The 26593-nt window shown below is 45.0% G+C and overlaps 1 protein-coding gene and 1 non-coding gene across 2 annotated transcripts; both read right to left on the bottom strand.

Moving 5' to 3' along the window:
* Positions 1–598: 598 nt before the first annotated feature.
* Positions 599–26593, bottom strand: fbxo10 (F-box protein 10). Its single transcript, XM_042340930.1, has 11 exons — positions 26526–26593; positions 17990–18599; positions 15074–15934; positions 13741–13890; positions 12193–12329; positions 8172–8242; positions 7172–7324; positions 6458–6733; positions 5071–5381; positions 3888–4069; positions 599–3321 (listed from the first exon to the last, which is right to left on the bottom strand). The coding sequence occupies exons 2-11, from the start codon at positions 18572–18574 to the stop codon at positions 3135–3137; spliced, it is 2913 nt and encodes a 970-aa protein (XP_042196864.1). The 5' UTR covers positions 18575–18599; positions 26526–26593; the 3' UTR covers positions 599–3134.
* On the bottom strand, positions 12688–12759 carry trnas-cga. The gene has a single exon. It is a non-coding gene; the product is annotated as a tRNA-Ser (tRNA).

The following is a 26593-nucleotide window of genomic DNA, read 5'->3' as shown; positions in this document are numbered from 1 at the left end:
AGGGGGATAGGGATTCTCTAACTTTCTGTCAACACACAGGGATGAAGGCAGGAGTTGACTGTAATTATTATTAATAATAATAATCTTTGCATTTGATATTGCGCCTTATCACATCTTCTAGACATCTCAAAGCGCTTCACAGAATATACTGTAAAGTGAATTGACTGTATATTTTGTGGGCGAAACATAATCAACAGTGAGCTAGTTACCAGGAGAGGTGGCAGAGTCCAAGAGGCTGAAGAAATGTTTGGTGTAAATGGGAAGATAGTAGTGTCAATGGGGATCAAATAGACTGAAGAGCCTTCTGTAACTTCATGTATGATCCACAGAAATCAAGATACTCTTTGGCATTTTAGATACACAATCCCATCCAATGTGTGGTACCCAAACCGGGGTGATGGTTATACATTATTTCAGCTAATCTGCATTTACCTACACCAGTGCTCTACTGAAATGAGTCTACATTGTGAACAACATTGAGGGAATGATTCAATTCTACCGGTCAACAAATACATACTCGTTATGTGGGGTGAAGCATATTGTACCAAGAACTTTAATCTTCGGCTGGTATACGGAATACGCAAAGATGAGAGAATTTAAAAAAATCTTTTATTGTTTTCGATTACGGGGCCAACACAAGGGTAAGCAATGAATAGCCATACGACGCTGACACTAATGTGGAATTGTATGACAGCAGTTAGCAGCCAACGCAGCATCTACAACTAAGTTTACAAAAATGGTTAAATCAACAGCACAGTGATCGTTTAACATTTTAGCCAGAGTAAAAACCCAAGTTTAAGATTTGTACAAAATGTGTTTTACAGATTATATTTTCAATCATTTTTTTATTCTATTTGTTGCTGTTATGCGATTAATTCTTCCTCCCACCCCCACCCCAAGAAGATTTAAATATACAAGTAGAATATTACACAATCAACTCGCAAAGGACCGAGAAGAAAAATGCATTCAGCAACAGTGCACATCAGCGTGAGCCTGGTATTGAAATGGCATGGACATGATGAGCAAAGTTACTTCCTTCTGCGCTGACAATTGCTCTGTATATTCAATCACAATGCACATTGTTGCGAGACCCAGCTTTACACCATCGGAAGAACATTCCTGTACGTCCGTGTCATTGGAGTTGCTCTAATGAGACTGGGCTGGACTGGGATCAGATGTTGCCCTGTTGTGTGCACAATTCTAAAGCACCCATCGTTCTTATAAAAGAAAGTATATGCCTATTTACATCGGTATTTTACATGGTTTTTGACGAAGGAGGAGTCAATTCCAATTCCACACACCTAGAATTTTAATCTTAGGTCAGAGGATTTAACTCCCAATTATAACTGTGTTTGATTGCAGATCTGGGTATGTACAGATCACTTATAAAGTTTTTTTAATTGGTCCCTTGAATACCTGCACCCACTGCCAAGCGGATAATCACGTGAGCTGCCTGAGTGCTGCTCTGAAGCTCTGAGGTGCTGCACAGAAAATTCTCTCGAGACTTTTCCCCTCTGCTCAGTGTTCTTTGCGGTGACGGGGCTAGTAAGAGAGTGCTTAAATCTGATCTAAATCAATTAAAACCCAATACTTTTATTGTTTGGACTATATTGGCACATAGGGGTCACGTGGACCTCTGAGGTTCAAATGAATGATCCCCAAACTAGACCTACATCAGGCTTCACGGTCACACTAGAAAAAGATACTGATGCCTAACTTTATGACCTACCAGTACATTGGAACACGTCCTTAAACCCTCGTCCCATTTCTCCTCTCTCCCTGCCACACCCAATCTGCCGCACTCACCCACACAGGATCTTTCTCTTTAATCCCTCTTTTCCTGAAGACCCACATTCTTGTACAGTTTCACGAGCATTGATACCTCCTACAATTGGCCATTCTTGCAAGTCTGCACCTGACCCATGAGTATCAGTGAGCTATCTGACTGATAGCTTAACAGCCAAGTTTTCCACTAACAGCTACACTCACACTAACCCAACGACATGGAATTCAATTTAGGATGTCACTCCTGCTGTGCCTGAGATCAGACCACTGAGAACAAAAATCAAATCTGTGACAAAAACAGAGAGAGCTGGGAACACTCAGCAGGTCAGGCAGCATCTATAGAGAAAGGAAAGTGAGTCAACGTTTCGGGTCCACGACCCTTCGTCAGAATCAAATCTGTGAGCCGCCTAACCTGCACATCGCACACACCAGCACAAAGGGCATTTTGCCAAGTGAGGAATAAACAAACATCAGTGTTTGCAAACCATTCCGCACATTTGGACAGGTGTGAAGTTACAGTAAAAACAAAGCATTTAGTCTCAACACGTTCCTCAGCCTTATAAATCCTAATAACTATGGTGCCTTTTTGTGACTATGGTGCCATTCCTCCAATAATATACGTACTGTATTTCATAAAAATAAATTTAGACACGGAACAGTATAAACAAAGAAATATCCCATCTGTCTTTCTGTCCTAGAATTGTATTTAGTGACATTCACAAAGGCTGAAAGGTTAGAGAAAATGGTTGTGTAGATGTCAAAGGATGCTCAGGACAGAGTGGGTGGAAAGATTTGGTTTTGGAAAAGCCTGCACATGATCCAGAAGTGAAAATCCGCAGGTAAGAGCATTGGCAGCTGGTAACAATGCACAGATTTTGAGCCAGGGCTTCTAACAAGCAGATTTCAGTAAATATTGTGACGTTACACAGGTCAATCGTGCGGCAATTTCTTCCCATGACTTTATGAATTAAGAAATCTAATTTGGGGTTCTGTCCGATAAACACTGTATGTTATGCAGCTGGAAGAAACCCCACTCCGAAACTTTATTGAGGTGAAATGTGTTCCTGCGAGACGGCATTCTCCCTTTCTTAAGCAAGAAATTCAATTTCTATCACAGAATTGACAGTATGTTGGTACACTCCCAGTGGAGCTTAAACAGCCAAATAGCTTTCTATCTAAGATAAGCAAATCCACTGAAAGTCCAATGTTCTCGAGTGAAGGAGTGAAGTGCATTTACCGAAGCAGCCCCATGTTTCTTACCCATTACTGAAAGTACGTTGGTTGATTAATAAAGTGAGGCACGAGCCTATCTCTATGGCACATTCTGTACCAGTGTTCAATTGCGTGAGTTAAAGAATAGTGCAGAAAATGCTTCCGTTGTTGTGGCAGCCCCCTTCCACCCTTGCAGCTATCCTGGTCGTCAAGGATGCACCTCTTTGACTGGTCTGAACCGATGAGGCACTTCTGTTTGTTCCGTCAATAAGTGGCCTCGCTGGAGGGTTCTCCAGTTTCCAGGCTGCACCGGATCTGCAAGCACTAAAGGACCAAGGAAACAAGATTAGTCACAGATAATACTGATATTTCATCTCCTTAAGAGACTGAGAGCGAGTCCTCTAGTATTACTGTCCAGCAAGGTCTGGGCCATCTACAGGGCTCAGTGAATGCGATCAGACTCACGAAGCAGCTCCTTTTGGGTGTAACCGAACCCATGTCGTCTGCTTAGAAGAGAAATGGCTACGATCATAAACAAACAGCGAGTGGCTCGCGCTGGCATCACTGTTAGTGCATTCTCTTTATGCCTTGTGATTAAGACAAACATTCTGCTGAAAACAGAATTCGTAATAATCCGCGCCTTATCACGTCTTCGAGACGTCTCAAAGCGCTTCACAGAATATACTGTAAAGTGGATTGACTGTATATTTTGTGGGCGAAATCCTGTTTGGCTTCTGACTTTCTCACAAGTTACACGAGTCCATGCACTGGCTAAGCTAACCTCAGACTGAGAAACAGAGCACAGTCCATAGACAATGGGAGCAAATTAGTTGGGGGGGGAAAGGAAAGGAATTAAGTGAAAGTTTTAATAAAGTGATTTAAAAACTTACTTTTTGCTGTAAGCCAGAATTTCATTGCGTTGAATAGTACATTTTTCTGCATTTCCGGTTTGCTGCAAAATAGTTTTTCCTACTTTTCCTTTAAAGATTTGGTTTTCTTGCACAGTTCCCTTAGCCTGATCCAGGATTGCAATACCATAGTTATGGAGTGACTGGATTCTATTCTTCATCACCTGCAACAAAGTAGGTGCTATTGTGATTAGGCGAACTGTAACTATATCCATAATAGCTCCCATTTCCCTAAGGTACCTCGACCTGTTCAATCTTTCTCAGTAGCTGTATCTACTCACTCTGGTATCTCTCTCAGGTTCCTACCATCCAGGTCTTCTTTATTCTTCCTACCAAAGTGAATCACTTCACATTTCCGTCTATTAACAACACCAACAACAAATTATATTGGTAGTGCGCCTTTCACGTCAGAAGGACATCTCAGGCACTGGACAGTCAGGGATCTGCACCCAAGCTGGTGGTTGGGATCAGAAGGTGGGTAGGAGGGTGACCAAAGGCACAGTCGAAGAGGAGGGTGTTGAGGTGGAGCTTGAAAGAGGCAAGGGATGGGGCGAGGCAAAGGGACTGTGGGATGGAGTTCCATAGGGTGGGGGCAGAGAAGCTGAAGGCCCACACACCACTGGTGAAACATCATTTGCCACTAGCCACACATTATGCAAGCTTATTGATCTCCCCTCTATACTATCTCCTAAAAGATCATCTTCCCACACAATATCCCTCTTCCCCACTGTACTGTTCACCCACATTCATATATTCCCCTTGTTGCGATGCCATTTAGTACATCGAAAAGAAAAAGTTTATAAAACTGAAGCCTATGTGTGTTGCAAGCTTGTACACTAAGGACATTACTATTGAATAGACTCTGAAATTTGGATCCCGTATGAAAATCGTTCGAACACTTGGTCAGTCAGAAATCTCCCCCCTCACAGCACGCAAAGAGCAAGACAAAGTACTTATTTGTAGGACTGGCTTGCCCAGGTGAGTCTCCTCGGTCTCCATTCAGTACCAGAGAGAGAGAGAGAGACGTTATATTCAATCGACTGAGCTACGCATTCTCTGGAGTCTGCCAATGTAAGGTAATTCCTTGCCCTACAATCGGAAGGTTTGTTCTGTGGATATGTTAGGGACTGAGAAGGCCTGTTCCTGCAGATCCACTGGAGCCTACCTTCACATCTGCATTCTCCAACAACTGCAAGCCACACCCGTGGTTTCCAAGGATATCATTCTCCAAGATGGATCCTTCTCCCTTTAAGGTGACGCCGTGGCTGTTGTTGTCATAGATACCATTGCCTCGAAGTTCAACTTTGCAGCCGGCTTCTACGAGGACTCCGCTGACGCTGTTGCAGGTGACGCTATTGTTGGAGATGTGGGTGAGCTGGCTGCTCTGATAAACGGCAATCCCGTTGTCGTGGTTGGCGTGGACTGCGTTGGCTACTATGTTCAGCGTCTCACTGCTTTTTACATAGAGTCCAGCAGCTAAGCACAATCGGGAGCAAGCAGAGAGAGGACAGATCACTCAACAGGTTACAATAACGAGGACTAAATTAACAAATGCTAATTTACATGACGCTCTCATAATCAGTTGGCTTCCCGCTGAGCGCTTTCACAACTGAAGTTGACCTCAGTGCATTTCAGCCCTGATGGGACATATACCGTACAAGTCAGAAAAATCCTAAACGCAGTTGTATATTGCAGTGCCCTCTGGCTATATCACCCAAATAGATAACAACAAAGACAATGTTGTGGAAATCACAGGCGTATTTGGCTAAGTCACCTTGATTTTGCTTTTGAAGCCGTATAATATTATAGTAAACAGTTTAACACGAGAAAGGATGCTTAAAAATACAACAAATTACAAAGAGGACAAAAGGATTTAAAAGTTGTTAGCCCAGCAGAAGCCTGGAAAATCGAGGGGAAAAACGCTTAGGAAACCTCATGTATTTAACGTAACATGTTACACACAGAGCAACTGCTCAGTAATTTTCACTCACTGGATGAGGGAAGAAAGGATGTGAAGAAAGGAGAATGGCTGAATGGGAGAATTGCACGTGAAAAAAAAATAATACTGGAGGCCTGTTCAGGGGAACTTTAAAGGGACGCTGCTGTGCACAAATTGCCCGCTGTGGTTTGCTTATAAAATACGCAGTCACTACACTTTATTTTAAATGCCACTTGACGCACTTTGAGGTGACTTAACAATGTGATGCATCGCTATATCAAATGCAAGGATTATTATTAAAATAATCTGCTGGACTAGTAGCTCTAATGGCATGGCAGCTTGCAATCCTGACTGCCTCATCACACAGTATCACTTGGAGGGCATTTGATGTACAGACACTTTAAATGGATTCCGCAGTCTCCAAACAGCTGTCACAATTCAATAAAATTAACATTTACAACGAGTGGCTTTCGCGTCGTCAGGATGCTTTTCACAGCCAAGTAAGCGAGTCAGAGAGACTCTGGGATGGAGTTCCAGATGCAAGGCAGAATGGCTGAAAGCCCCCTTGGCGTTCAATGGTGGGCATGAGTTTCAATGTGGCTCCTCCACTTACCACCATTGTGATTGATGTTGTTAAACTCAATGAGTGCCACAGTAATTGGCTTGAGTGATATGTATCTGTCGTCTTCACTGTCCAAGTCAGTTTCCCAACTGATGATCTCCCCTTCGTCATTGAAGTTCTCATTGCCTCCTTGGTTGCTGAGATAGTCGTTCGCATCATCTTTACGGCAGAACACAGCCACACCGTAGATATTGTTGCGGCTGATCTGGTTGTTGGTGATGTGTGGGAGACTGGATGACATGATCCATACACCACAGCCCTTGTTACCTGTGCACAACATTCATTAATGAACTGAAATCTGTGTTACTGTTTGAGAAACAAAGAACAGAAGGATTCAATCAAACTGCTTTAGATTTCCAACTTTCTCCCTATACTCTCGTCTTCTGAAGTTTATCCCGGTTGTTAGCCCCTCGGGAGGAGAATCGTGGAAAATGGAATTCAATAAAGAGATATGCAAAGTGGTGAATTTTGGGAGAAAGAACAGGGATCAGAATTAAACCCTAAGTGGTGGAATCATCAAAGTAATGGAGCAGAGGTGGGGGGAGTGGGGAAGAAGTTTAATTCAATGTACTTATATAACCTAGAATCAGGATAATGCAGGTTTTTTTTTTTGCAAAAATCACAAAACTTCTATCAAGGTTTGGTTGCGGACATGAAAATGTAATTTTTGCCACATTAATGTCTAAACCGGTTACTACTGCTTACCATATATGGTGTTTCCTTCTATCAGCCCTTTCCCTCGTTCACCAACAACAACGCCATCTGAATAACCATGGCAAATAAGGTTGTTTCTCAGAATGGGATCTCCCCCTCGCCGAATGTCAGCACCGCCCCATTGATTTTCACGGATAATATTTTCTAGCGCAGAAAAAAAAACACAGCACGTTTGCCACACTTTCTGGAGCAACAGACATAGAATAGTGTAATTACACAAAACAACGGATAACCTGAACACAGTGTAATAATCTGTTAATCTTTCACCATTGAGCATGATATAAATCAGTCAATCAATAAAGAGTCGTCTGGTGTAGGTTAGGGATGGAGATGCAGAGCATTCTTACCATCACTACACGTAAAACAGACTGTTTGTGGGGACGCTGCTGTGCCTAATTGGTTGCTGCCATTTCGCCCACAATATAACAGTCAATTCACTTTACAGTATATCCTGGGAAGAGCTTTGAATCGTCTCAAAGATGTGATGAGGCGCTGTATCAAATGCAAGGATTATTATTATATTATTAAAACAACTCTCCAACTTTAGACAGTCAGTAACAAGAAAAGCTGTGGGATGATGAATGGTTATTTTCACCAACAGTTCCAAGAATTCCAGCTCCTTATCAATCACCCATCACAAGTCTATCCCTGACTACTGCAAGTGGGTAGTGAGCGAGAAGTAATTAGAATCTGATTCATGCAGTGTTTGAAAGGTTATGAATGTTGAATATAAAGTTATTTTTTTATTCCTTATATAGCGCATATATCTGACTAAGAAAAATGTTATGTGCAACGAAAAGATGCATTTAAAGCAGACCTCTGTCAGTCCCTCAGGATCTCATCAATATACAGTGTGTACTCGATCCTTAATATATTGCAGGATAGAAAAAAAAATGCTTCTGCTTACAATGTGCTCAGATTTAAATATTTATGCACTGGGTTTAGACGAATGAAACTGGGCACTTTGCATGCTGTTAAGCTGCAGACTGACCTATTATTTGGCCCCTTCCATTTTCATTCACAGCTACACCTGCTGCAAGTCCTTGGTAGATATGGTTCCCGCTGTGAAGAGACAGATTGTCAAAGCAACAAATGGAAATTCATACAGCACTCAGGTGTTTTTTTTTTAAATCGAGGAAGGGGAAAGAATATATTCCCGTGCTCATCAATGTGAAGGATGTCAATGTTAAAAAAGGAATATTTTTCCATTTTGGATGCAGAATATCAGCAGGAAATGCATCCAAGACAGGTCCTGGAAAACCTCTCTCTACACTGCTCTCAAGTGCTAACCTCAGAAGAGTAAGTCTCATACTGTACCAGTGTGATTTTGTCCGTTTTTACACCAGCGATCCTTAATGTCTTTCAGAGACTGCAAACTGTTCAAAGATAAGAGGATTTCTGAAGGGCACTGGGCTGTGGGCTCATATGCTCTAGAAAGTAATAATCCTTGCCTCGCATAGCACCATAAGAGGTTCTAAAGTGAATGACCAATTTTATCTGAGGGAGTGTTGACCAGGGCACTGAGATAAACTCACTTCTTTTTTTCAATATTGCCTTGGGATCTTTAATGTTCACCTGAATAGGCAGATGGGACCACATTGAGTTGAAATTGCCCAAAACACTTGAATGTTCAGAGCCAGCGAATAAGGAAGAATGTCAGCGCAACAACCTGGGCTAGATTAAAGGACTAGTCCCCGAGGTGAAAAGGCATTGTCACTTAAGTATAAAGACAACAACTTACTCTGGAGTGTGTCCCACCTTCACCAACCCTACCCTGGTACGATTGGTTCTGCAAACCTACTATTCAAATTATAGGCTACACCATGACAGGAGTGTAAGGTACACGGACGTCAGCAAAATTAATTTTAACAACAACAACAAATTACACGTGTATAGCGCCTTTCACGTCAGGAGGACATCCCAAAGCGCTGGACAGTTAGGGATCCACACCTGAGCTGTTGGTTGGGATCAGGAGGGGTGGAGGGAAGGGAGGGTAGAGGTAGGAGGGTGACCGAAGGCATGGTCGAAGAGGAGGGTCTTGAAATGGGTCTTGAAGGAGGCGAGGGAGAGGTGGAAGGACTGTGGGATGGAGTTCCAGAGGGTGGGGGCAGAGAGGCTGAAGGCCCGCCGGCCAATGGTGGGGCGGGCAAAGAGGGGGACGTGAAGCAGGCCGGAGCCCGCTGAGCGGAGGGAGCGGACAGGTTGGTAGGGGGTTAGGAGGTCACGGAGGTAGGGAGGAGTAAGGCTTCAACGTAAGGCAGTCATATTCTGGAAATTCCATGTTATTTTTTCTAGGTAGCGAGAGATTGTATAAACAGAAACACTCTCACCTCAGAGTCAAAAGATTGTGGGATCAAGCCCCACGTCGGGACTTTCAGCTCACAGTTCAGGCTGACATTCCAATGCAGTGCTACAGCTGCGCTATATTGCTCTTCAATGAGATGTTAAACGGAGGTCTCGTCTGCCTACTCGAGTGGACACTATAGAGCCCAGAGATTTTATCCCTTTCGAAAAGAGAAGAAAGTTTCTTCCGGCGTTCCCGGCCAACCATCCAAATAAAATTGGACGTTCACTTCATCGCAGTTTGTGTGACATTGTTGTGTGCAAAGTGTTTGAAAGTACTATGATGTGGGTGGGGCTGCAATTCCACTCCTGACAAAGTAGAGCCTTCATCAAGTCCGTCAGTCTCTGATGAGCTATGAATATCAACATCCCCAAGATCAGCTTTGCCTTATTGCTGGAAGAGGGTAGACAGACTTTCCCTAAGATTTGTAATAAGATCATAACAACAACTTACATATATATATACATTTATATAGTGTCCTTCATGTAGGATCGTACCTCAGAGAACTGCTCCAATCGTAAAAAAAATGCTAAGTGCAAAACCACTGAAGTCACAATAAGTAACTAACACCAACAATCATAATAACATCAGGTAATTTTAAAAAAAATTCTGATTGAAATTCCACAGTTAGAAAGATCAAACTTGAAGCTGAAGGGCCAGACTATAATTATAATAATAATCCTTGCATTTTGAGAAGTCTCAAAGCACTTCACAGGATATATTGTAAAGTGAATTGACTATATTTTGTGGGCATATGTTTTATCAGCCTGTAAAGTGGGGCAAATTTATATTTAATCATCACGATTGCACTGTTTGTTAAGATAAAGACCTTGTAATATATGTGTGCCTTGGGGAAAATGCAAGAAGGATTTACTCATTTTATAAAACAAATATATTTGGTGCATATAAAGGCTGGTAACCGCAAGTGCAGAATCCGCAGAAGAAGTAGGAATATGTGCGCAGGGCACAAAGTCTGCAGCTAGGAAAAACAAAGACAAAAGGGGAGTACGTACAGATGGTCATGCCTAGAAAGCATCCTTGAAATACTTGAAATAGGAAGAGATTAGACAGTGCTGAGAGATTAGGAGAAGTAACACATAACAATAAAAGAAATGACTACATGCCACGATAAGGGAAGAATGCACAAAAAACAAACCACAGGATAAATCACACACCGAGAGGCCAAGAGAGTACCACCCATCCCACAGTAATTAGAAGGCACGTGAATAAGGAAATGCAGAGTCAGCACAAAAAATCACGGATGACAGAAATAAAAGGCACGAAGTGGAAGAGTTATCCAGAAAGACTCGAGGGGGGGGGGTGGGGGAGCAGTGAGGTCCAACTGAACAGTTCCGTGGCAGAGGGTGGCGGGAAATATCGTGTTGGTTTTACAGTATATTACAATATAATGTATCTGTTAACGCTGGGAATGTACCTCTGATGCGTGTAATTAAAAACTTTGATCGGAACCAAACTGCTCGATTCGTATTGAGTAAAATCGCCCTTGGCTATAATCTTACAACCTGCGGGGATGTCGTGATCCTCTCCTCATGTTTTGTCTTGCCCCAGTTGTTGTCCCTAAGTATTTCCTCGAATGCTGTTAAAGCCGTACTTTGCTCACGTTTTGATTGAGGCTTCCGCGTCTTGGGACACATGGCTGCGAACTTGAACCCCGAGATCTCTCTTGTCCGTCTACCTCTCTGGCGCTTCCCCGTTTAGAACATGTCCCAACCGTCCCGAGTGGACCACCTCACCTGGATCTATCCACCTGGTTTCCTGTCCTTGGAGCCTCGTTGACTCCACGCTTTCTTTCAGTCCTGAACGAGGTTTCCTCGAAGCTTTCTCGTCTTATATATTTCATTGATACCCAGCACTTTTCACAATTGCTGAGCCTTTGGTCATTTTTATTTGAACCTCTCACTCTCAACCTTTGTTAAAACGACCCGTTCTGGGGGGGGGGCTCTCTCTCTCTCTCTCTCTCACACATTCAGACGTCTCGTATAGCGGGATCCAGCAGAAATCACAATTTGTATCGGAAAGAGACAGTGGTGCATAAAGGAGTACAAAGAGCTCGTTTTTCAGCTTGACAGGTTTGAAGTGCGGCTCATGATAGCCGTCAAGATGACGTGCGTACACCTATAACACGGTACATACACCACACCAAACACTCAGCGCATTTGTGGCCCTCTTTAAATTAGGTTTCTCTGCCAACTGAACAGGATTTGTTTCTCGCCCTTTTTATTGTAATGTACGACAGCAACAACAGAGAATCGTAAATACAGTGTTTAAATCTTTTTGCCATTTCAACGTTGGTTCTATACAGTCTACTTAATCCGCGGGCTGTACAACCCGAGGCTGTACAAGTTCTCCCGACGTGAAAGGCCGTATATACATGCAATTTGCTGTTGTCGTTGAAAGAAAACAAACTGGAAACAATTTCAGGAATTGTTCAAGCGATTTGTTACCACTTAAATATCAAGTGCCATGGAAGGCAACAAAGCAATGCAATTCACTGCTATTATGCAATGGTTTTTCACAAACCCTCGGTGCTGCACGGATATTTAGAGCATAGCACATCATTACACAATACCCAGGAATCACAACTGTGGACAACAGATTAGAGTCCAGATTCCAGAGGTTGTGAGCGAGAAAGGTAACTGTTACTCACCTCACCACGGGGTTACCGTGATACAAAATGTAAATGCCAGCTTCTTTATTTCCATAGATTCGATTGCTGCGAATGATGCCTTTCCCATTGCCAAGGACAACAACCCCTGATCGATGGCCACTGTGAATCCTGTTGCACTGTAGAGCAAAGGACAAAAGAATGAAACGTCACAATACTAACTCACAGCGCCAGTGATCTTACTTAATAATAATAATCCTTGCATTTGATATAGCGCCTTATCTAGACGTCGCAAAGTGCTTCACAGAATATACTGTACAGCGTAGTGACTGTATGTTTTGTGGGCGAAACCCGGCAGCCAATTGCACACAGCAGTGTCCCACAAACAGTCGTGGATTGAGTGACCCATTTATTATTATTTTTTTTTGAAGAAATTACTACCCCAGGAAAACCGATCCGGCAATTGACTAACAATCGGGTTCCTAATTACTGATAGGTAAACAGATGGGTGCGGAGTCAGGAAACTTGCCCAACGTTTCGCACTGCCGGGAATCAAACCCAGGTCTCTCGCTTTCGAGGTGAGTGCTCTAACCACTGAGCTACAGGACTCCACAATTATAGAATCATAGAATTATACAGCACAGTATGAAGCAATTCAGCCCATCGTGTCTATGCTGACTCTTTTAAAAAGAGCTACCCAATTCAATCCCATTCCCCCGCGCTCTCCCCATAGCCCTGTAAACTTGTCCTTCCCAAATAATTATCTACTTCTCTCTTAAAAGCTGTTATCGAATTGGCTTCCATCAGCCTTTCAGGCAATGCATTCCAGATCCCAACAACTCACTGTGTAAAAATATTTCTCACCTCCCCTCTGTTTCTTTTAACAACTATTTTAAATCGGTGTTCTCGGGGTTACCGACCCACCCGCCAGTGAAAATAGTTTCTCCTTGTTCACCCTATCGAATCCCCTCATAATTTTGAAAACTTCTATTAAGTCTCCTCTTAACCTTCTCTGCTCCAATGAGAATAATCCCGGCTTCTCTGCCTCTCCTGATTACTGAAGTCCCTCATTCCTGGTACCATCCTGGTCAATCTCCTTTGCACCCTCTCCAATGCCTTGACATCCTTCCTAAAGTGTGGGGCCTAGAACGGTTTAATCTTATAGCCCACAACAATAAATTTGTCATTTTCAATCCATGACTGTTTGTGGGACGCTGCTGTGCGCAAGTGGCTGCCGCGTTTCGCCCACAAATATACAGTCAATTCACTTTACAGCATATTCTGAGAAGCGCTTTGAGACGTCGAGAAGACGTGAAAAGCGCTATATCAAATGCAAGGATTATTATTATTATCCAATTTCTCTACCCTCTCCTCCGATACTGTGGCATTGGCTTTAAACTACAATAAAACCACACAATAAAAATGCAGGATTAACTTAAAATAAATAGGAAATAATCTTCTTCGTTCAGGAGTAAAAACAGGTGCTTGAAACTCTTAACCTTCAGCAATTTCTGGGCAGAGATCAAGAGCAATGCGAAGACTAACTACACGACACAAAAGGTGCTGTTTTAAGGAGTGAAGTTCAGTTACCAGTATGAGCGGGTTTGCTCCCTTGCGGATATCAATCCCAGCCTCTGCGTTGGAGTGGATGTTGTTGTCGGCAATCAGACCTCCTGCAGCCAGACGCAAAAAGATTCCAGACGCTTTGCACTGATTAATCTCATTCTTTAGCATTATCACCTGAGGATGGAGAACTTCAGTCAATTACTAACACCTTTCAGCGGGTCAACACAGGAAATAACAGAAGCCACTGCATGTACAAGTGGCCTCAGGCTTTTTTCATCTGGGAGCTTTTTTCATTCACGCGGGTGAAAATGCACCTCAAAACGCTGTCTTTTTGTAGGTACCGCAGCTTATAAATCACGGAAATGACAGTATTTAAGGAGGAACTTTGCCCCTCAGGCTCAGCAAGTGCTACCTTATCTGCTGGAATCCAGTTCCCCATTTCCCTCCTCTCTTCTATGTGGACAAAACGCGGCAACTCTTTGAGATGTTATCATAAGGCACTATATCGAATGCAAGGATTATCGTCAATAATATCTAAGCAATGTTTTGAAGCTGTTTAAATATATTAGAACCCTTCATGTTTCAGGAAAACGGCAATGAAGAGCAGAGACTCTATACATTAGAATATACAGTACTGCATTTGAAGTTCGATACCCTCTTCCCTGCAACGAGAAGGGTTAACATCTAAACATACACCAAAGTGGTGTTGACCATGTCGATGTTTCACATCGTGAATCTTTCCACCAGCACCAATGACTGAACGGCAGCTGACAGGAGGCATACCTGAACTCTTTCCCTCTCAAAGGGTGTGTTTTTGTGGGGGGGGGGGGGGTGGGGGGAGCTTGTGACAGTCGGAAAAAACAGCCCAGTTCTGGCAGGCAGAATAAAGACCCCCAGCATTTACACATCAACTTAGAAATAAGTCCTGGAACTTGGTAGGTGGAGTTCTACGTAGTAACAGATACACCAGCATTGTCCCATCAAGTTTACCCATCCAACCTCCCAAAAGATGCCTTCAAGATGTCCACGCCATCATCTGATAATCCTGAGTATTTTTTCCAGGAAATTGTCCACCTCCCTTTTTTGAAACCTGTTACACTTCCTCGTTCCATCACCTGTGTTGGCCACATTGTTTTCCAAGCCTAGCATTAGTTTTCGGAAGTAATTCTCCTGCGCTTTCCACTCGCTTTGATTGTGTTTTATGTGGAGCTACGGCTCTCATCTGTGCATTTTTTACATGAGAAAAAAATGTTCTAAGCCTTTCATCATTTTAAACACCTCTAGCAAGTGGCCCTCAGTGGTAAAGAGACACCGAGGTAGGCAGGAGTACACTGGAATGCGCAGTCTTCTTACTGACCTTGGCATTTTGGATGCAGCGAACTGCATTGCTCAGGTTTCTGAAGATGTTGGACTCCATCCTGGCTTGTCCCTGGCTGCAGACAAACACACCACCCTTTCCATCTCTAAAAAGGCACTTTCTTATGAGACAACCATGCAGGGTGTTGGCGAGTATCTGAGCCTCTTTGTCTCTTTGCAGCTCCTGTTCCAGAGTTTTCAATTCCAAGTCCATCTGTAAGAAGTCGGCTCCATTTTTCTGAGGTCTAAATAGACTGGCCTTGGTCAACATGCGGCTCAGACCATGGGACTGGTAAGAGAGCTTGTACACGGACTCTTCATCATCTTCATTCTCGCTGCAAGTGCTCAGATCACTTTCGCTGTAATCGGTTTCTAAGGTGATGACCTCCGACTCACAGGGATGTTCCTTTGTGGTGTTTACGTCCCCGTTACACGCATTTTCCCGGTCGCAGGGTCTGTGGACATTTTCTTTGGACCCGGAAGCCTGTTGTGCTTCGGCCACTTGACCGTTGACCTCGAAGGTTCTCAAGTTGCTGGACGGACGCTGACAGTGGGTTTCGGAACTACAGGTTTTTGGAAGTGCTGCTTCTGGCGAGTTCAAAACTGATTTGGATTTGGCCGTGACTGCCAGGTGTTTGCAGGCCCAGTTTCTGTCCGTCAGAGCAGGCCCCTCTACAGTCACTGACGTATTCTCACTCCCAATAAACTCACAGTTCTCAATGATGCTCAGAGCAACACTGTGGAAATTAACGCAAGACTGGCTGAAAGTACAAAACTTAAGCTGGCAAGTTCCCGGCGAGTGGATCTGCAACTGCCCGTTCTCAATGTTGCAGTTATCGAGCTGGACATGACCCGATGACGTCTGCAGATCAGAAAGAGTCAGTTGAAGAAATGGCAACGTACATTAACTTATTCATTTATTCGCACCCACTCATTAACACAAAAATCTACATCAGTCATTTAACAATCATCAAGCATCTTCCAGTAGAATTGTAGACTGTCCAAAAGATTGATCCAATGAACTAAAGAAAGAAAAGCTACAGAGAAGTGATTTTAACCTCATTTCTTTTTATTTATCTTTTTCCTCAACTCGTGTACGTACCTGTTCTTTCCAGGTGTTCAAAGGGCTATTCAGTGTTGGTCACTAGGAAGCAGGGAGGTGCTACTGAGGAAAAGAGAATTCCTCATTCTTTCCTCTCTGTGGAAGTGCATGCTCATGGTTCCTATCCTACTTGACCCATTGCCTCCACTTTGTCTCCTATAAAAGTTTCTTCTTCCCATTCCAGTCATCTGTGGAGCACCGCAGGACTCTTCCTCAGCCTTTCCCTTACCTATCTGCTCCCCGTGGTGACATCATCCACAAAGATGGGGTTACATTCTACATACACAGAGATGACACCAAAATCTACTTCTCCATTTGATATTCTGTTCACTCATCTGTCAGATGTCTCACTCGATTTCAAATCCCTTCATGTCCTCGCACCACCACACCCTGAAAGTCTGGAACTCTCTTCCTCAATCCTCCGCCTTGCCCCCTCCCTCCCCACCTTTAAGTCCCACCTAAAGACCTTCCTTTTTGATCGTGCTTAATACTTTTAGATTAATCTGAATCCCCAGATCGCTATGCCTCTTACATTCTCATTATCTAAGGTACAAATGGCTTCTTTAATCCACCGAGCAAATTTCTCAAATTGAACTTCATCTGCCACCTATCCACACATTCTGCAACTCTGTGTATGTGTGTATGCATCTCTTTGCAACCCTCACTATTTACCGTACCCTTCAGTTTGGTGTCATCAGTGAATTTCAACACCAAATCTCCCGAGTGCAATCATTTATAAATACGGTGAACAGTAACAGTCCTGATACTGATCCCTGCGGAAAAGCACTACCTACTTCTTGCCAGTCTTACAAGCTGTCCTTTACTCCTCTAATTTGTTTTCTGTTTACAGTCATCTCTCAATCCATTCTGCTACCTCTCCCCTGACTCCACATATTCTGATTTTTGCTATGTGGCACCTTATCAAAGGCCTTCTGAAAATCCAAATACATCACATCCCCTGCTTTTCCTTGTCTAATCTATCTGTGATTTGTTCAATGAATTCAATACAGTTGGTTAAGCATGACTTTCCCATCATGAACCTACGTGGCTGCTTTCAATGACACTCTCGCCTTCTCGAGATGTTTGGTTATTCCATCCTTATTACAGATTTCAATACTCTAGCAGGAAGTAGGAACCCGGTTGTTATTTGATCACTCAATCCACCACTGTTTGTGGGACACTGCTGTGCACTTAGGGCAAGAGGCATTTCCACTAGCAATAATCAATCCAAGAGGTTTCTCCTTTGACATGACTGTAGAGCCCTGTAACTTGGCGTATTACTGTAATGAGAGCTGACAAAGTGAATCTGGTGACTATTATCCAGAGATGAGTACAACCAGCTTCAAAGTTGCTGATTTACCTGTAATCATTTTTTATTGATGATTCATTACATAATTGAAAGTACTCTATGTATTTGAACATGATTAACCCAATATTTTGCATTTCAGACCATGTTCTTGAATCAATGAGTTGAAGGATCTCTTCTTAAGAAATACCCTCTCCAATCTGTGGTAAACTATTTCAGAATAGATACAGGTGAAGTCCTGTATCGTAGTGGTTAGAGCACTCGCCTCGCAAGCGAGAGGACTTGGGTTCAATTCCCGGGCAGGGCACAATGTTGGGTAAGTTTACTTACTCCATACGCCTCTGGTTACCTTGCAGTAACTAGGAACCCGGCTGTTAGTCGATAGGCGGATTGCTTTTTCGAGAGTAATAATCCCTTCAAAACAATGTGATAAGGCGCTATATCAATGGCGCCTATGTAATATTATTATTATTACACTTATCCTACAAAAGTATGGAATAGGAACTTACCTTGTACACAACAGGTGTGAACCATGCCGGCATGAGGACCAAATTACATAGACGTGCTGTTGGACAGTGTTGGTCAAAACTAATGAGGAGTGCGACGTCCCCCAGCTTCCCGTGCCCAATTATCTCCACTGGCACCTTTAAAGTCACCTCATTTTGTTCTTCATATATTCCAGGGGAAACAATAATCTTATCATACACATTGGCAACTGCTAAGGCACTCCTGAGATTTTCATGTTCATTGGTGGGACCCACAAATATAGTTTTTCTATCCCTTTTTCGCCTAAATAAATACAAACAATTTGAGGATTCCAAGTCCTGGGCATTTCTGGTCCATGTTTTTGAAGCCAGATAGTGTTGTTTAAATGCCTCCCGCCATGATTGGGGTTCAACATCAGGCTGATTGGGCCAATTTGGGTGCTTGCACTCAATACATCCAAGACACAGTTGTCTCCAGCGGGTATTATCCAGACTAATGATAAGTTCGTACCATGCTCTACACACCAAGCAGCATCGACCTAGATCTGGTAAAGGCAGGTATGCAAGGATCAGACGCCACAGCTCAACTGGGAGACCACTGATGTCCATCGTCACCCGTGGATTTGAATACAAGCTGTTAAGACAAAAACATCTTTGCATTAATACACTACGCTTGACTCGTACATTTAGGTGTCAGCCTGGCTCAGCTAGTAGCGTTCTGTCTCTGAGTCACAAGGCTGTGGGATCAAGCCCACAGTGAGACTCTGAACTCACGGTCTAAACTGACAATTCAATGCAGTACAGGGGGTTGTGCTAAACTGTAGGAGGCACCGTCCCTCACACGAGATGTTAAACCAATGCCCCATTTGCCTGCTCAAGTGAAGATCCCACGGCACTATTCGAAAAGAAAAGGATATTCTCCCAGTGCCCTGGCCAACAATCCAGTCATTTAATTGCTGTATGCAAATTGGCTGTTGGGTTCGCCTACCAAAGTAGGCAAACAATTTATAGAAGGCTTTATAGACACCCTACCATTATTTCAACCCCCAAGGATTACAATACATCCGATCCTCATTGTAAAAAAGGAAAAATTGCTCATTTGACCAGAGCTATACATAACAATATAGATTTGTATTGAGCTTTCACATAAAATAAATGTCTTACAAAATAAGACTCATTAGAATGAGGCGCGTATTATTGTAAAGGCAAATTAAGGGCAATATTATAACATTTAGAATATGATCATCTGGGTTTAATATTCGCAGAAGCAGCGTGAAAAATGGCTGACTTCTGGATCATCAGGTCACAGCTGACAACACTTCCTGCTCATGTACATACATGTTATGCACAAAAAGTACTGTTGGTGTAAATTCCAGGGCAATAAACACAAGTGCGTGCAAAGGGAGGGGTGTCAGTTGTAGTGTAGTTGCGGTGTATTAATTCCTGCACGTTGGAAGTAACATCGTGGCAACCTGATGATGTGGAAGTTATAACACAGGAAACCGGATGATCAGTATTATTAGTACCTGGGTTTATGTCTGGATCCACAATAGAATCAAGTAAACCCATGCTCAACAAGCAGACTGCGCTGTATTGTTATATATAACAGGTTAAGAAAAAAGAACTTCATTTTTCATCATATTTTATCATATGGAAATGTTGGAAAGTGCTTCACAGTTAATTATTGCAAAATGTAGAAGTGTTTTTGTCCTAAACACCGCAGCCACTTGTGCTAGCATGGGGTCAACAACAAATTCATCTGGAGGATTGCTGGCCAGGACACCAGGATAAAAAGCTCCCTTCTCTTTTTGGAAAGTGTCATGGGATTTTTAAGGCCTTGATTTAACGTCTTAACTGAAAGGCAGTACCTCCAACAATGTAGTGCTCCCCCAGTTCTGCACTGGACTGCGTGTCATTCTGCATGATGAACTGAAATCCCAACGTTATTTTTGAACCCACAACCACCAGAGCCAGAGATAAGCATTCTGTTAAATGAGTCAAATCGACTGTATGACATTCCGTCACGATACAACATCAATTTAACCTCAGACCACAGACACTGATACCCTGCTTTCAACCAACATTCTACGAGCGTTCTGTTTAAGGTCTACCCACCGTGTTTTATGGCATGTTAAATGGTTTGTGAGTGGTATTACTGAAATCCGCCTTCCACATTGGATCCTTTGGTTGCAAACGTACCTGCAATGGGTACAGTTTGCAATATTATAATTAGCTGCAATTAGGGAACCCAGGAATACATTTTCCTTGTCAACTACTATTATGTTAGACAGCTCAAGTGCACTCCATATTAGAACAGACACTTGTATCGAAGGAATAGTGGGGATGGAGACTGCCAATACTCAACGTGAATCAATCCAAAGGTTGCCTTGTGGTTAGATCTCATTCAATCTTTATGTCACAGCTCCACGCTTAGTGGAATCTAGCTTACCTCATCCTTATACCTATCAGTTTCTATGCCACCTTTCCACTCCAATGTAACCCAGACATTTCCCTTCTTAGAGGGGATCAAATTCTGGTTCGAGAATGTTTGTTCCAGTTCGAGAAACATGGAGCAGTTCAATCGTACAACTCTCTCTAGCATGGGTTTCCATTCATAAGTTAAATTTTGCATTATAAATACGGTAATAATAATCAAATTCTAAGGCATTATCAAATTACCTTTGAATACAGCAAATTGTTGCTAAAAGGCAGTGTTACAAACCCCATCTGTGTGGAGTGGAAAAAGATTGGAGCTATTTATTGTATTGATATAATGAATTCAGTTGCTCTATTCTTCTTTCGGTTAAGTTTACACATTATACCTTTGATTCATTGAGTGCTAATTCTACCGATTGTTACCTTTAATCTGCTTTGACTGTTTTAGCATTGAGGAGGACCTTTCTGATATCTAGATGCGCGTAATAACTTTCTAATTGAGAGGATACAACAATATGATATATATAAATAATATCTTTGTATTTAATATAGCATCTTATCACTTCAAAATATCTCAAAAGTGCTTCACAGGATTTACTGTGAAGTGTAATGTCTGTATAAACATGGTAGCCAATTTGCACATAGAAACATTCCATAGGTATGAAGTGAAGACCAATGATACAATACACTGATGTAGTCCATCAAAGAAATTCTTTAGGGGAATGTCATAGGTAGAGTAACAAGTGGTCTCAATGCGTTGTGAGAAGGTAACAATTGGTCTGTGTCAATCTCCCATCTCTCAATCAATTTCCTTATCAAATTCCTTTTGAGCAACTTGGGACATCCTCCCCAGTTGAAAGGTGCTATACAAATGCAATGTTCTTTTATACCTGAGTTTGCCTGAGAAGGAAGAGTACTGCTCTCCAGCCAAAAGGGAAAAGCAGTTTAACCACAGGTTGAATAGCAGAGACGTATTTGGTACCTTCTGGAGTGAAGTTGGAAAGCTATTTTTTTTTAAAAAATGTTTTGTTCACCATAACTACATCTGTATCTGCCAATTAAAGATCCGTTTTGAATCGCCATTGATCAACTCGGTACAATTTTACTACAAAAACTAAAAAAAAAGGTATTAATCCTTCCAAAAGAGACGAGCCTTTTTAATCCATAACAACTGTCTCAGCCTGGCTCAGGCTCAATTGAGAGCCATCTTGCCTCTGAATCAGCAGGTTGTGGGTTCAAGCCCCATGTCGGAAGGACTTTGAACTCACAGTCTAAGGTGATGCACTAATCCAGTGCCGGCTGAGACATTCTCCCCACACCGTGAAAAGTGATATTTCAAATCCAAGCAATTTCAGCGCCCAAGTCAGCCTCGACCTGTCTGAGACCAACGTGACTGTAACAAGTAAGAAGCGCTTTAGATGAGTTCCTCAATGTTTTCATACTCACAGCTTTTCAGACCCTGAAACAGTTACACTTTTATAGCGCCATTCATGTCGGGAGGACGTCCCAAGGCACTGGACAATCAGTATTTCGGACCCGAGCTGGGGGTCAGGATCGGGGAGGATGGAGGGTGGGAGGAGGGAAGGAGGGTGGCCGAAGGAATGTATTATTATTGTATAAGGAATGTATTATTTATGATGTGCAAGTACTGGCAAGGATTCAACTGTGGGAAGTATTTCCACTGAGCATGATCCTCTCCTCACCCTGACCTGGGCAGGGGCTTCAGACTTTCCCTGGGAAGCTGGGAATGGGGGCTGAAGAGGTGGGCAGCAAGGGAGGGACAGACGGCCCAAGGCGCAGTCGAAGAGGAAGGTCTTAAGCTGGACGTTGAAAGAAGTGAGGAAAGGAGTGAGTCAAAGGGACCTCCAGGGAACTCCGGGATGGAGTTCCACAGAGTGGCGGCAGATACGCTGAAAGTCTGGACATGATGAAAGCATGATTAGGGTCTCTAGGGCTTGAAGAGAGAGGTAGTGGTGGAGACGATCAATATTATGGAGGTGGGGGAAAGCAGAGCAGGTCAGAGCATGGAGATAGGGTTTAAAGGTAGGTTGAGAGTCAATCAAGGTTCCACATAGGATCCACTTGGGCTTCAAACGTCGTATTCTCTGCTCTACAACTCCCAAACCTATCCGAAATGACATTACATATAGATTTTAAAATAGGTTGCCAAGTCATTGCTAGTACTGATCCTTGCAATCCACAACCTGTATCCAGTACCCACACATCCACAGAGGCAATAATTAACACTAAACTTAATTGACCTATTCTCACTCCAAGCTTCCCCAACCGATTTAGATAATAATGCTTAGATTTAATACAACAACAACAACAACTTGCATTCGTACAGCGCCTTTCACGCCGGACAGCATCTCGGAGCGCTTAGAAGATGGTCTGTTTACAGCGACTGTTAGAAGATGGTTGCTGTGCGAGAATCTCCATTCTCTTTACGAATAATGAATCCTCATCGAATAGGACATTTAACATCCACTGAATAGGCAGATGGCACCACCTATACACCTCTGAAGGACGGCACCTCCGACAATGTAGTTTCCCTGAGCACTGCACGGGAGAGTCCAGATAGACTAAGAGTTCAAGTCCTGATGCAGGTCTTGAGCCCACAATTTTCTGAGCCAGATGAGTGCCCTAACTGAGTTGGGTATCAGTACATACACAGAATCCTTCAAAGCTGCAGGGTCTGCTCTGTAATTTCCACTATAATAATTATATATTATAAAATTTGCATTTGATATATAACGTATATATGTAGGCGTCTCAAAGCGCTTCACAGAATGTACTGCAAAGCGAATTGACTGCATATTTTGTGGGCGAAACGCGGCAGCCAATGGCGCACAGCAGCGTCCCCGCAAACGGTCGTGGATTATTTGAGTGACCAAACGATTATTTATTTTTTTATTGACGTTCGAAGGGATTATTATCCTTCAAAAATAAAAAGAAATGAAAAGAAGAAATAACAACGACGCGACTGAATCACCCATCAGAAGCGTTCTTTTAAATAAATGTTTACACAGAGAGTTGTTGCGGTCTGGAATGCGCTGCCTGAAAGGGTCAGTGGAAAACAGATTCAATGACGGCTTTCAAGAGGGAATTGGATGGGTACTTGAAAAGGAAGAATTTGCAGGCTAATGGGGTAAGAGCGGGCGGGGGGGGCGGGGGGTGGGGGTGCGGGGGAGAGTGGGACTAGTTGGTAGCTCTTCCAAAGAGCCACGACACAGACACGATGAGCTGAACCGCCTCCTTTTGTGCTGCAAAATTCTATGATTCTATCATTATTATTATTATTATTATCGTTCTATAAAGCACCTCCCAACACGTACTGTCTGAACTCAAAATACTGGATAATGACCTTTTTTGACCCGATCATGTGTGCGTGTGGGCTCGCGGTGGCTGTTAAAACCCTGTAATTACTTCATCCTGATAAAACAACACATAGGCCCGCCCGTTATTTAAAGAGGGAACTGAGGTGTTTCCCCCACACATCCACCCCCTACCCCTTAACCCCCCCCCCCCCCCTACCCCACCCACAGGGTCCTTGACCGGCAAACAATTAAGACTTTCATCTTCTTAAAAGGCTGCACAATGGAGGGAGAGAAATGGGGAGGATTATCGCAACTGGTTGTACTTTTTGGGAGTCCGGCTCCTTGGGCAAGTCTCGCTCTCTCGCTCTCTCCTTCTCACTGGTGGCTGGAGTCCTTACCAGCAGTGAGTGAGGAACGAGTAAGTCAGTCAAGTCAGGAGAGAATGGGTTTGCTGACAGTTTTTGGGGGGGTAAAGAGTGAAATGACCACCTACGTCCACACAGGCAAGCTAGATGCCAGGCAGGGCAAGGGCAAGGCAAGCCAGGCAGGGCAAGGGCAAGGCAAGGCAAGGCAAGGCAGGGCAAGGGCAAGGCAAGGCAAGGCAGGGCAAGGGCAAGGGCAAGGCAAGCCAGGCAGGGCAAGGGCAAGGCAAGGCAGGGCAAGGGCAAGGCAAGCCAGGCAGGGCAAGGGCAGGGCAAGGCAAGCCAGGCAGGGCAAGGGCAAGGCAAGGCAGGGCAGGGCAAGGGCAAGGGCAAGGCAAGGCAAGGCAAGGCAAGGCAAGCCAGGCAGGGCAAGGGCAAGGGCAAGGCAAGCCAGGCAGGGCAAGGGCAAGGGCAAGGCAAACCAGGCAGGGCAAGGGCAAGGCAAGGCAAGGCAAGGCAGGGCAAGGGCAAGGGCAAGGGCAAGGGCAAGGGCAAGGGCAAGGCAAGGCAAGCCAGGCAGGGCAAGGGCAAGGCAAGGCAAGCCAGGCAGGGCAAGGGCAAGGCAAGGCAAGGCAAGGCAAGGCAAGCCAGGCAGGGCAAGGGCAAGGGCAAGGCAAGCCAGGCAGGGCAAGGGCAAGGGCAAGGCAAGCCAAGCCAGGCAAGGCAAGGCAAGCTCCCTGAAAACCTCCTTCGCCCAGTCAATGGGAGACATTAACCCCACAGGGCACCCCCACCTACCCCCCCAGATGGCTTGGCTGAGGGGAGCAGAGTGTGCAGCCCAGGAGCACATCCTTTATTATTTTTAATAACAATATATAATAATAATCCTTGTACAGTACAAGACACCCATCTCTCTCTCTCTCTCTTCCTCTCTCTCACACACGCACTTTCTCACACTCTCTCTGCAAAAAAAAACACCCAAACGCCTCGGATGCAGGTCATAGAGAGACCCCCCACACCCCCCCCCACATACACCCCCCCCCCCACACCCCCCCCCCCACACACCTCACCCCACACACCTCACCCCCCCACATACACCCCCCCACACATACACCCCCCCCACATACACCCCCCCCACACACACACATCCCCACACACCTCACCCCCCCACATACACCCCCCCACACACACACCTCACCCCCCCCACATACACCCCCCCCCACATACACCCCCCCACACACACACCCCCCCACACACACACCACACCCCCCCCACCCCACATACACCCCCCCCACACACACACCCCCCCCACACACCTCACCCCCCCCCACATACACCCCCCCCACACACACACCCCCCACACACCTCACCCCCCCCCACATACACCCCCCCCACACACCTCACCCCCCCCCACATACACTCCCCCCCACATACACCCCCCCCCACACACCTCACCCCCCCCACATACACCCCCCCCACACACACACCACACCCCCCCACCCCACCCCACACACCTCACGCCCCCCCACATACACCCCCCCCCACACACCCCACACACCCCCCCCCCACATACACCCCCCCCCACACACACACCCCACCCCCACATACACCCCTCCCCACACACACCCCACATACACCCCCACACACCCCACATACACCCCCCCACATACACCCCCCCCACACACACCCCACACCCCCCCCACATACACCCCCCCACACACACCCCACACCCCACATACACCCCCCCACACACACACCCCCACACCCCCCCCCACATACACCCCCCCACACACACCCCACACCCCCCCCACATACACCCCCCCACATACACACCCCCCCCCACATACACCCCCCCACACACACACCCCACACCCCCCCCATACACCCCCCACATACACCCCCACACACCCACACCCCCCCCCACATACACCCCCCACACACACCCCACACCCCCCCCCACATACACCCCCCACACACACACCCCACACACCCCACATACACCCCACATACACCCCCACACACACCCCACATACACCCCCACACACCCCACATACACCCCACACACACCCACACACCCCACATACACCCCCACACACCCCACACCCCCCCACATACACCCCCCACACACACACCCCGACACCCCCCCCACACACCCCACACCGCCCCCCACATACACCCCCCACACACACACCCCACACCCCCCCCCACACACCCCACACCGCCCCCCACATACACCCCCCCACACACACACCCCACACCCCCCCCCACATACACCCCCCCACACACCACCCCCACCCCCCCCCACACCCCCCCCCCCCACATACACCCCCCACACACACCCCACCCCCCCCCACATACACCCCCCCCACATACACCCCTCCCCACACCCCACACCCCCCACACACACACACACATACACACACACCCACATGAGCTCAAACTTACCCTTTATTATAATTTCTTCAACGAGGCCCCAACACATCGCACTTCAGTGTCTCCACACACACACACAC

The sequence above is a fragment of the Callorhinchus milii genome, unplaced genomic scaffold (assembly GCF_018977255.1).
Source record: "Callorhinchus milii isolate IMCB2004 unplaced genomic scaffold, IMCB_Cmil_1.0 Scaffold1, whole genome shotgun sequence".
NCBI classification, from domain to species: Eukaryota; Metazoa; Chordata; class Chondrichthyes; order Chimaeriformes; family Callorhinchidae; genus Callorhinchus; species Callorhinchus milii.
This window is presented reverse-complemented; position numbering and strand designations above follow the sequence as displayed.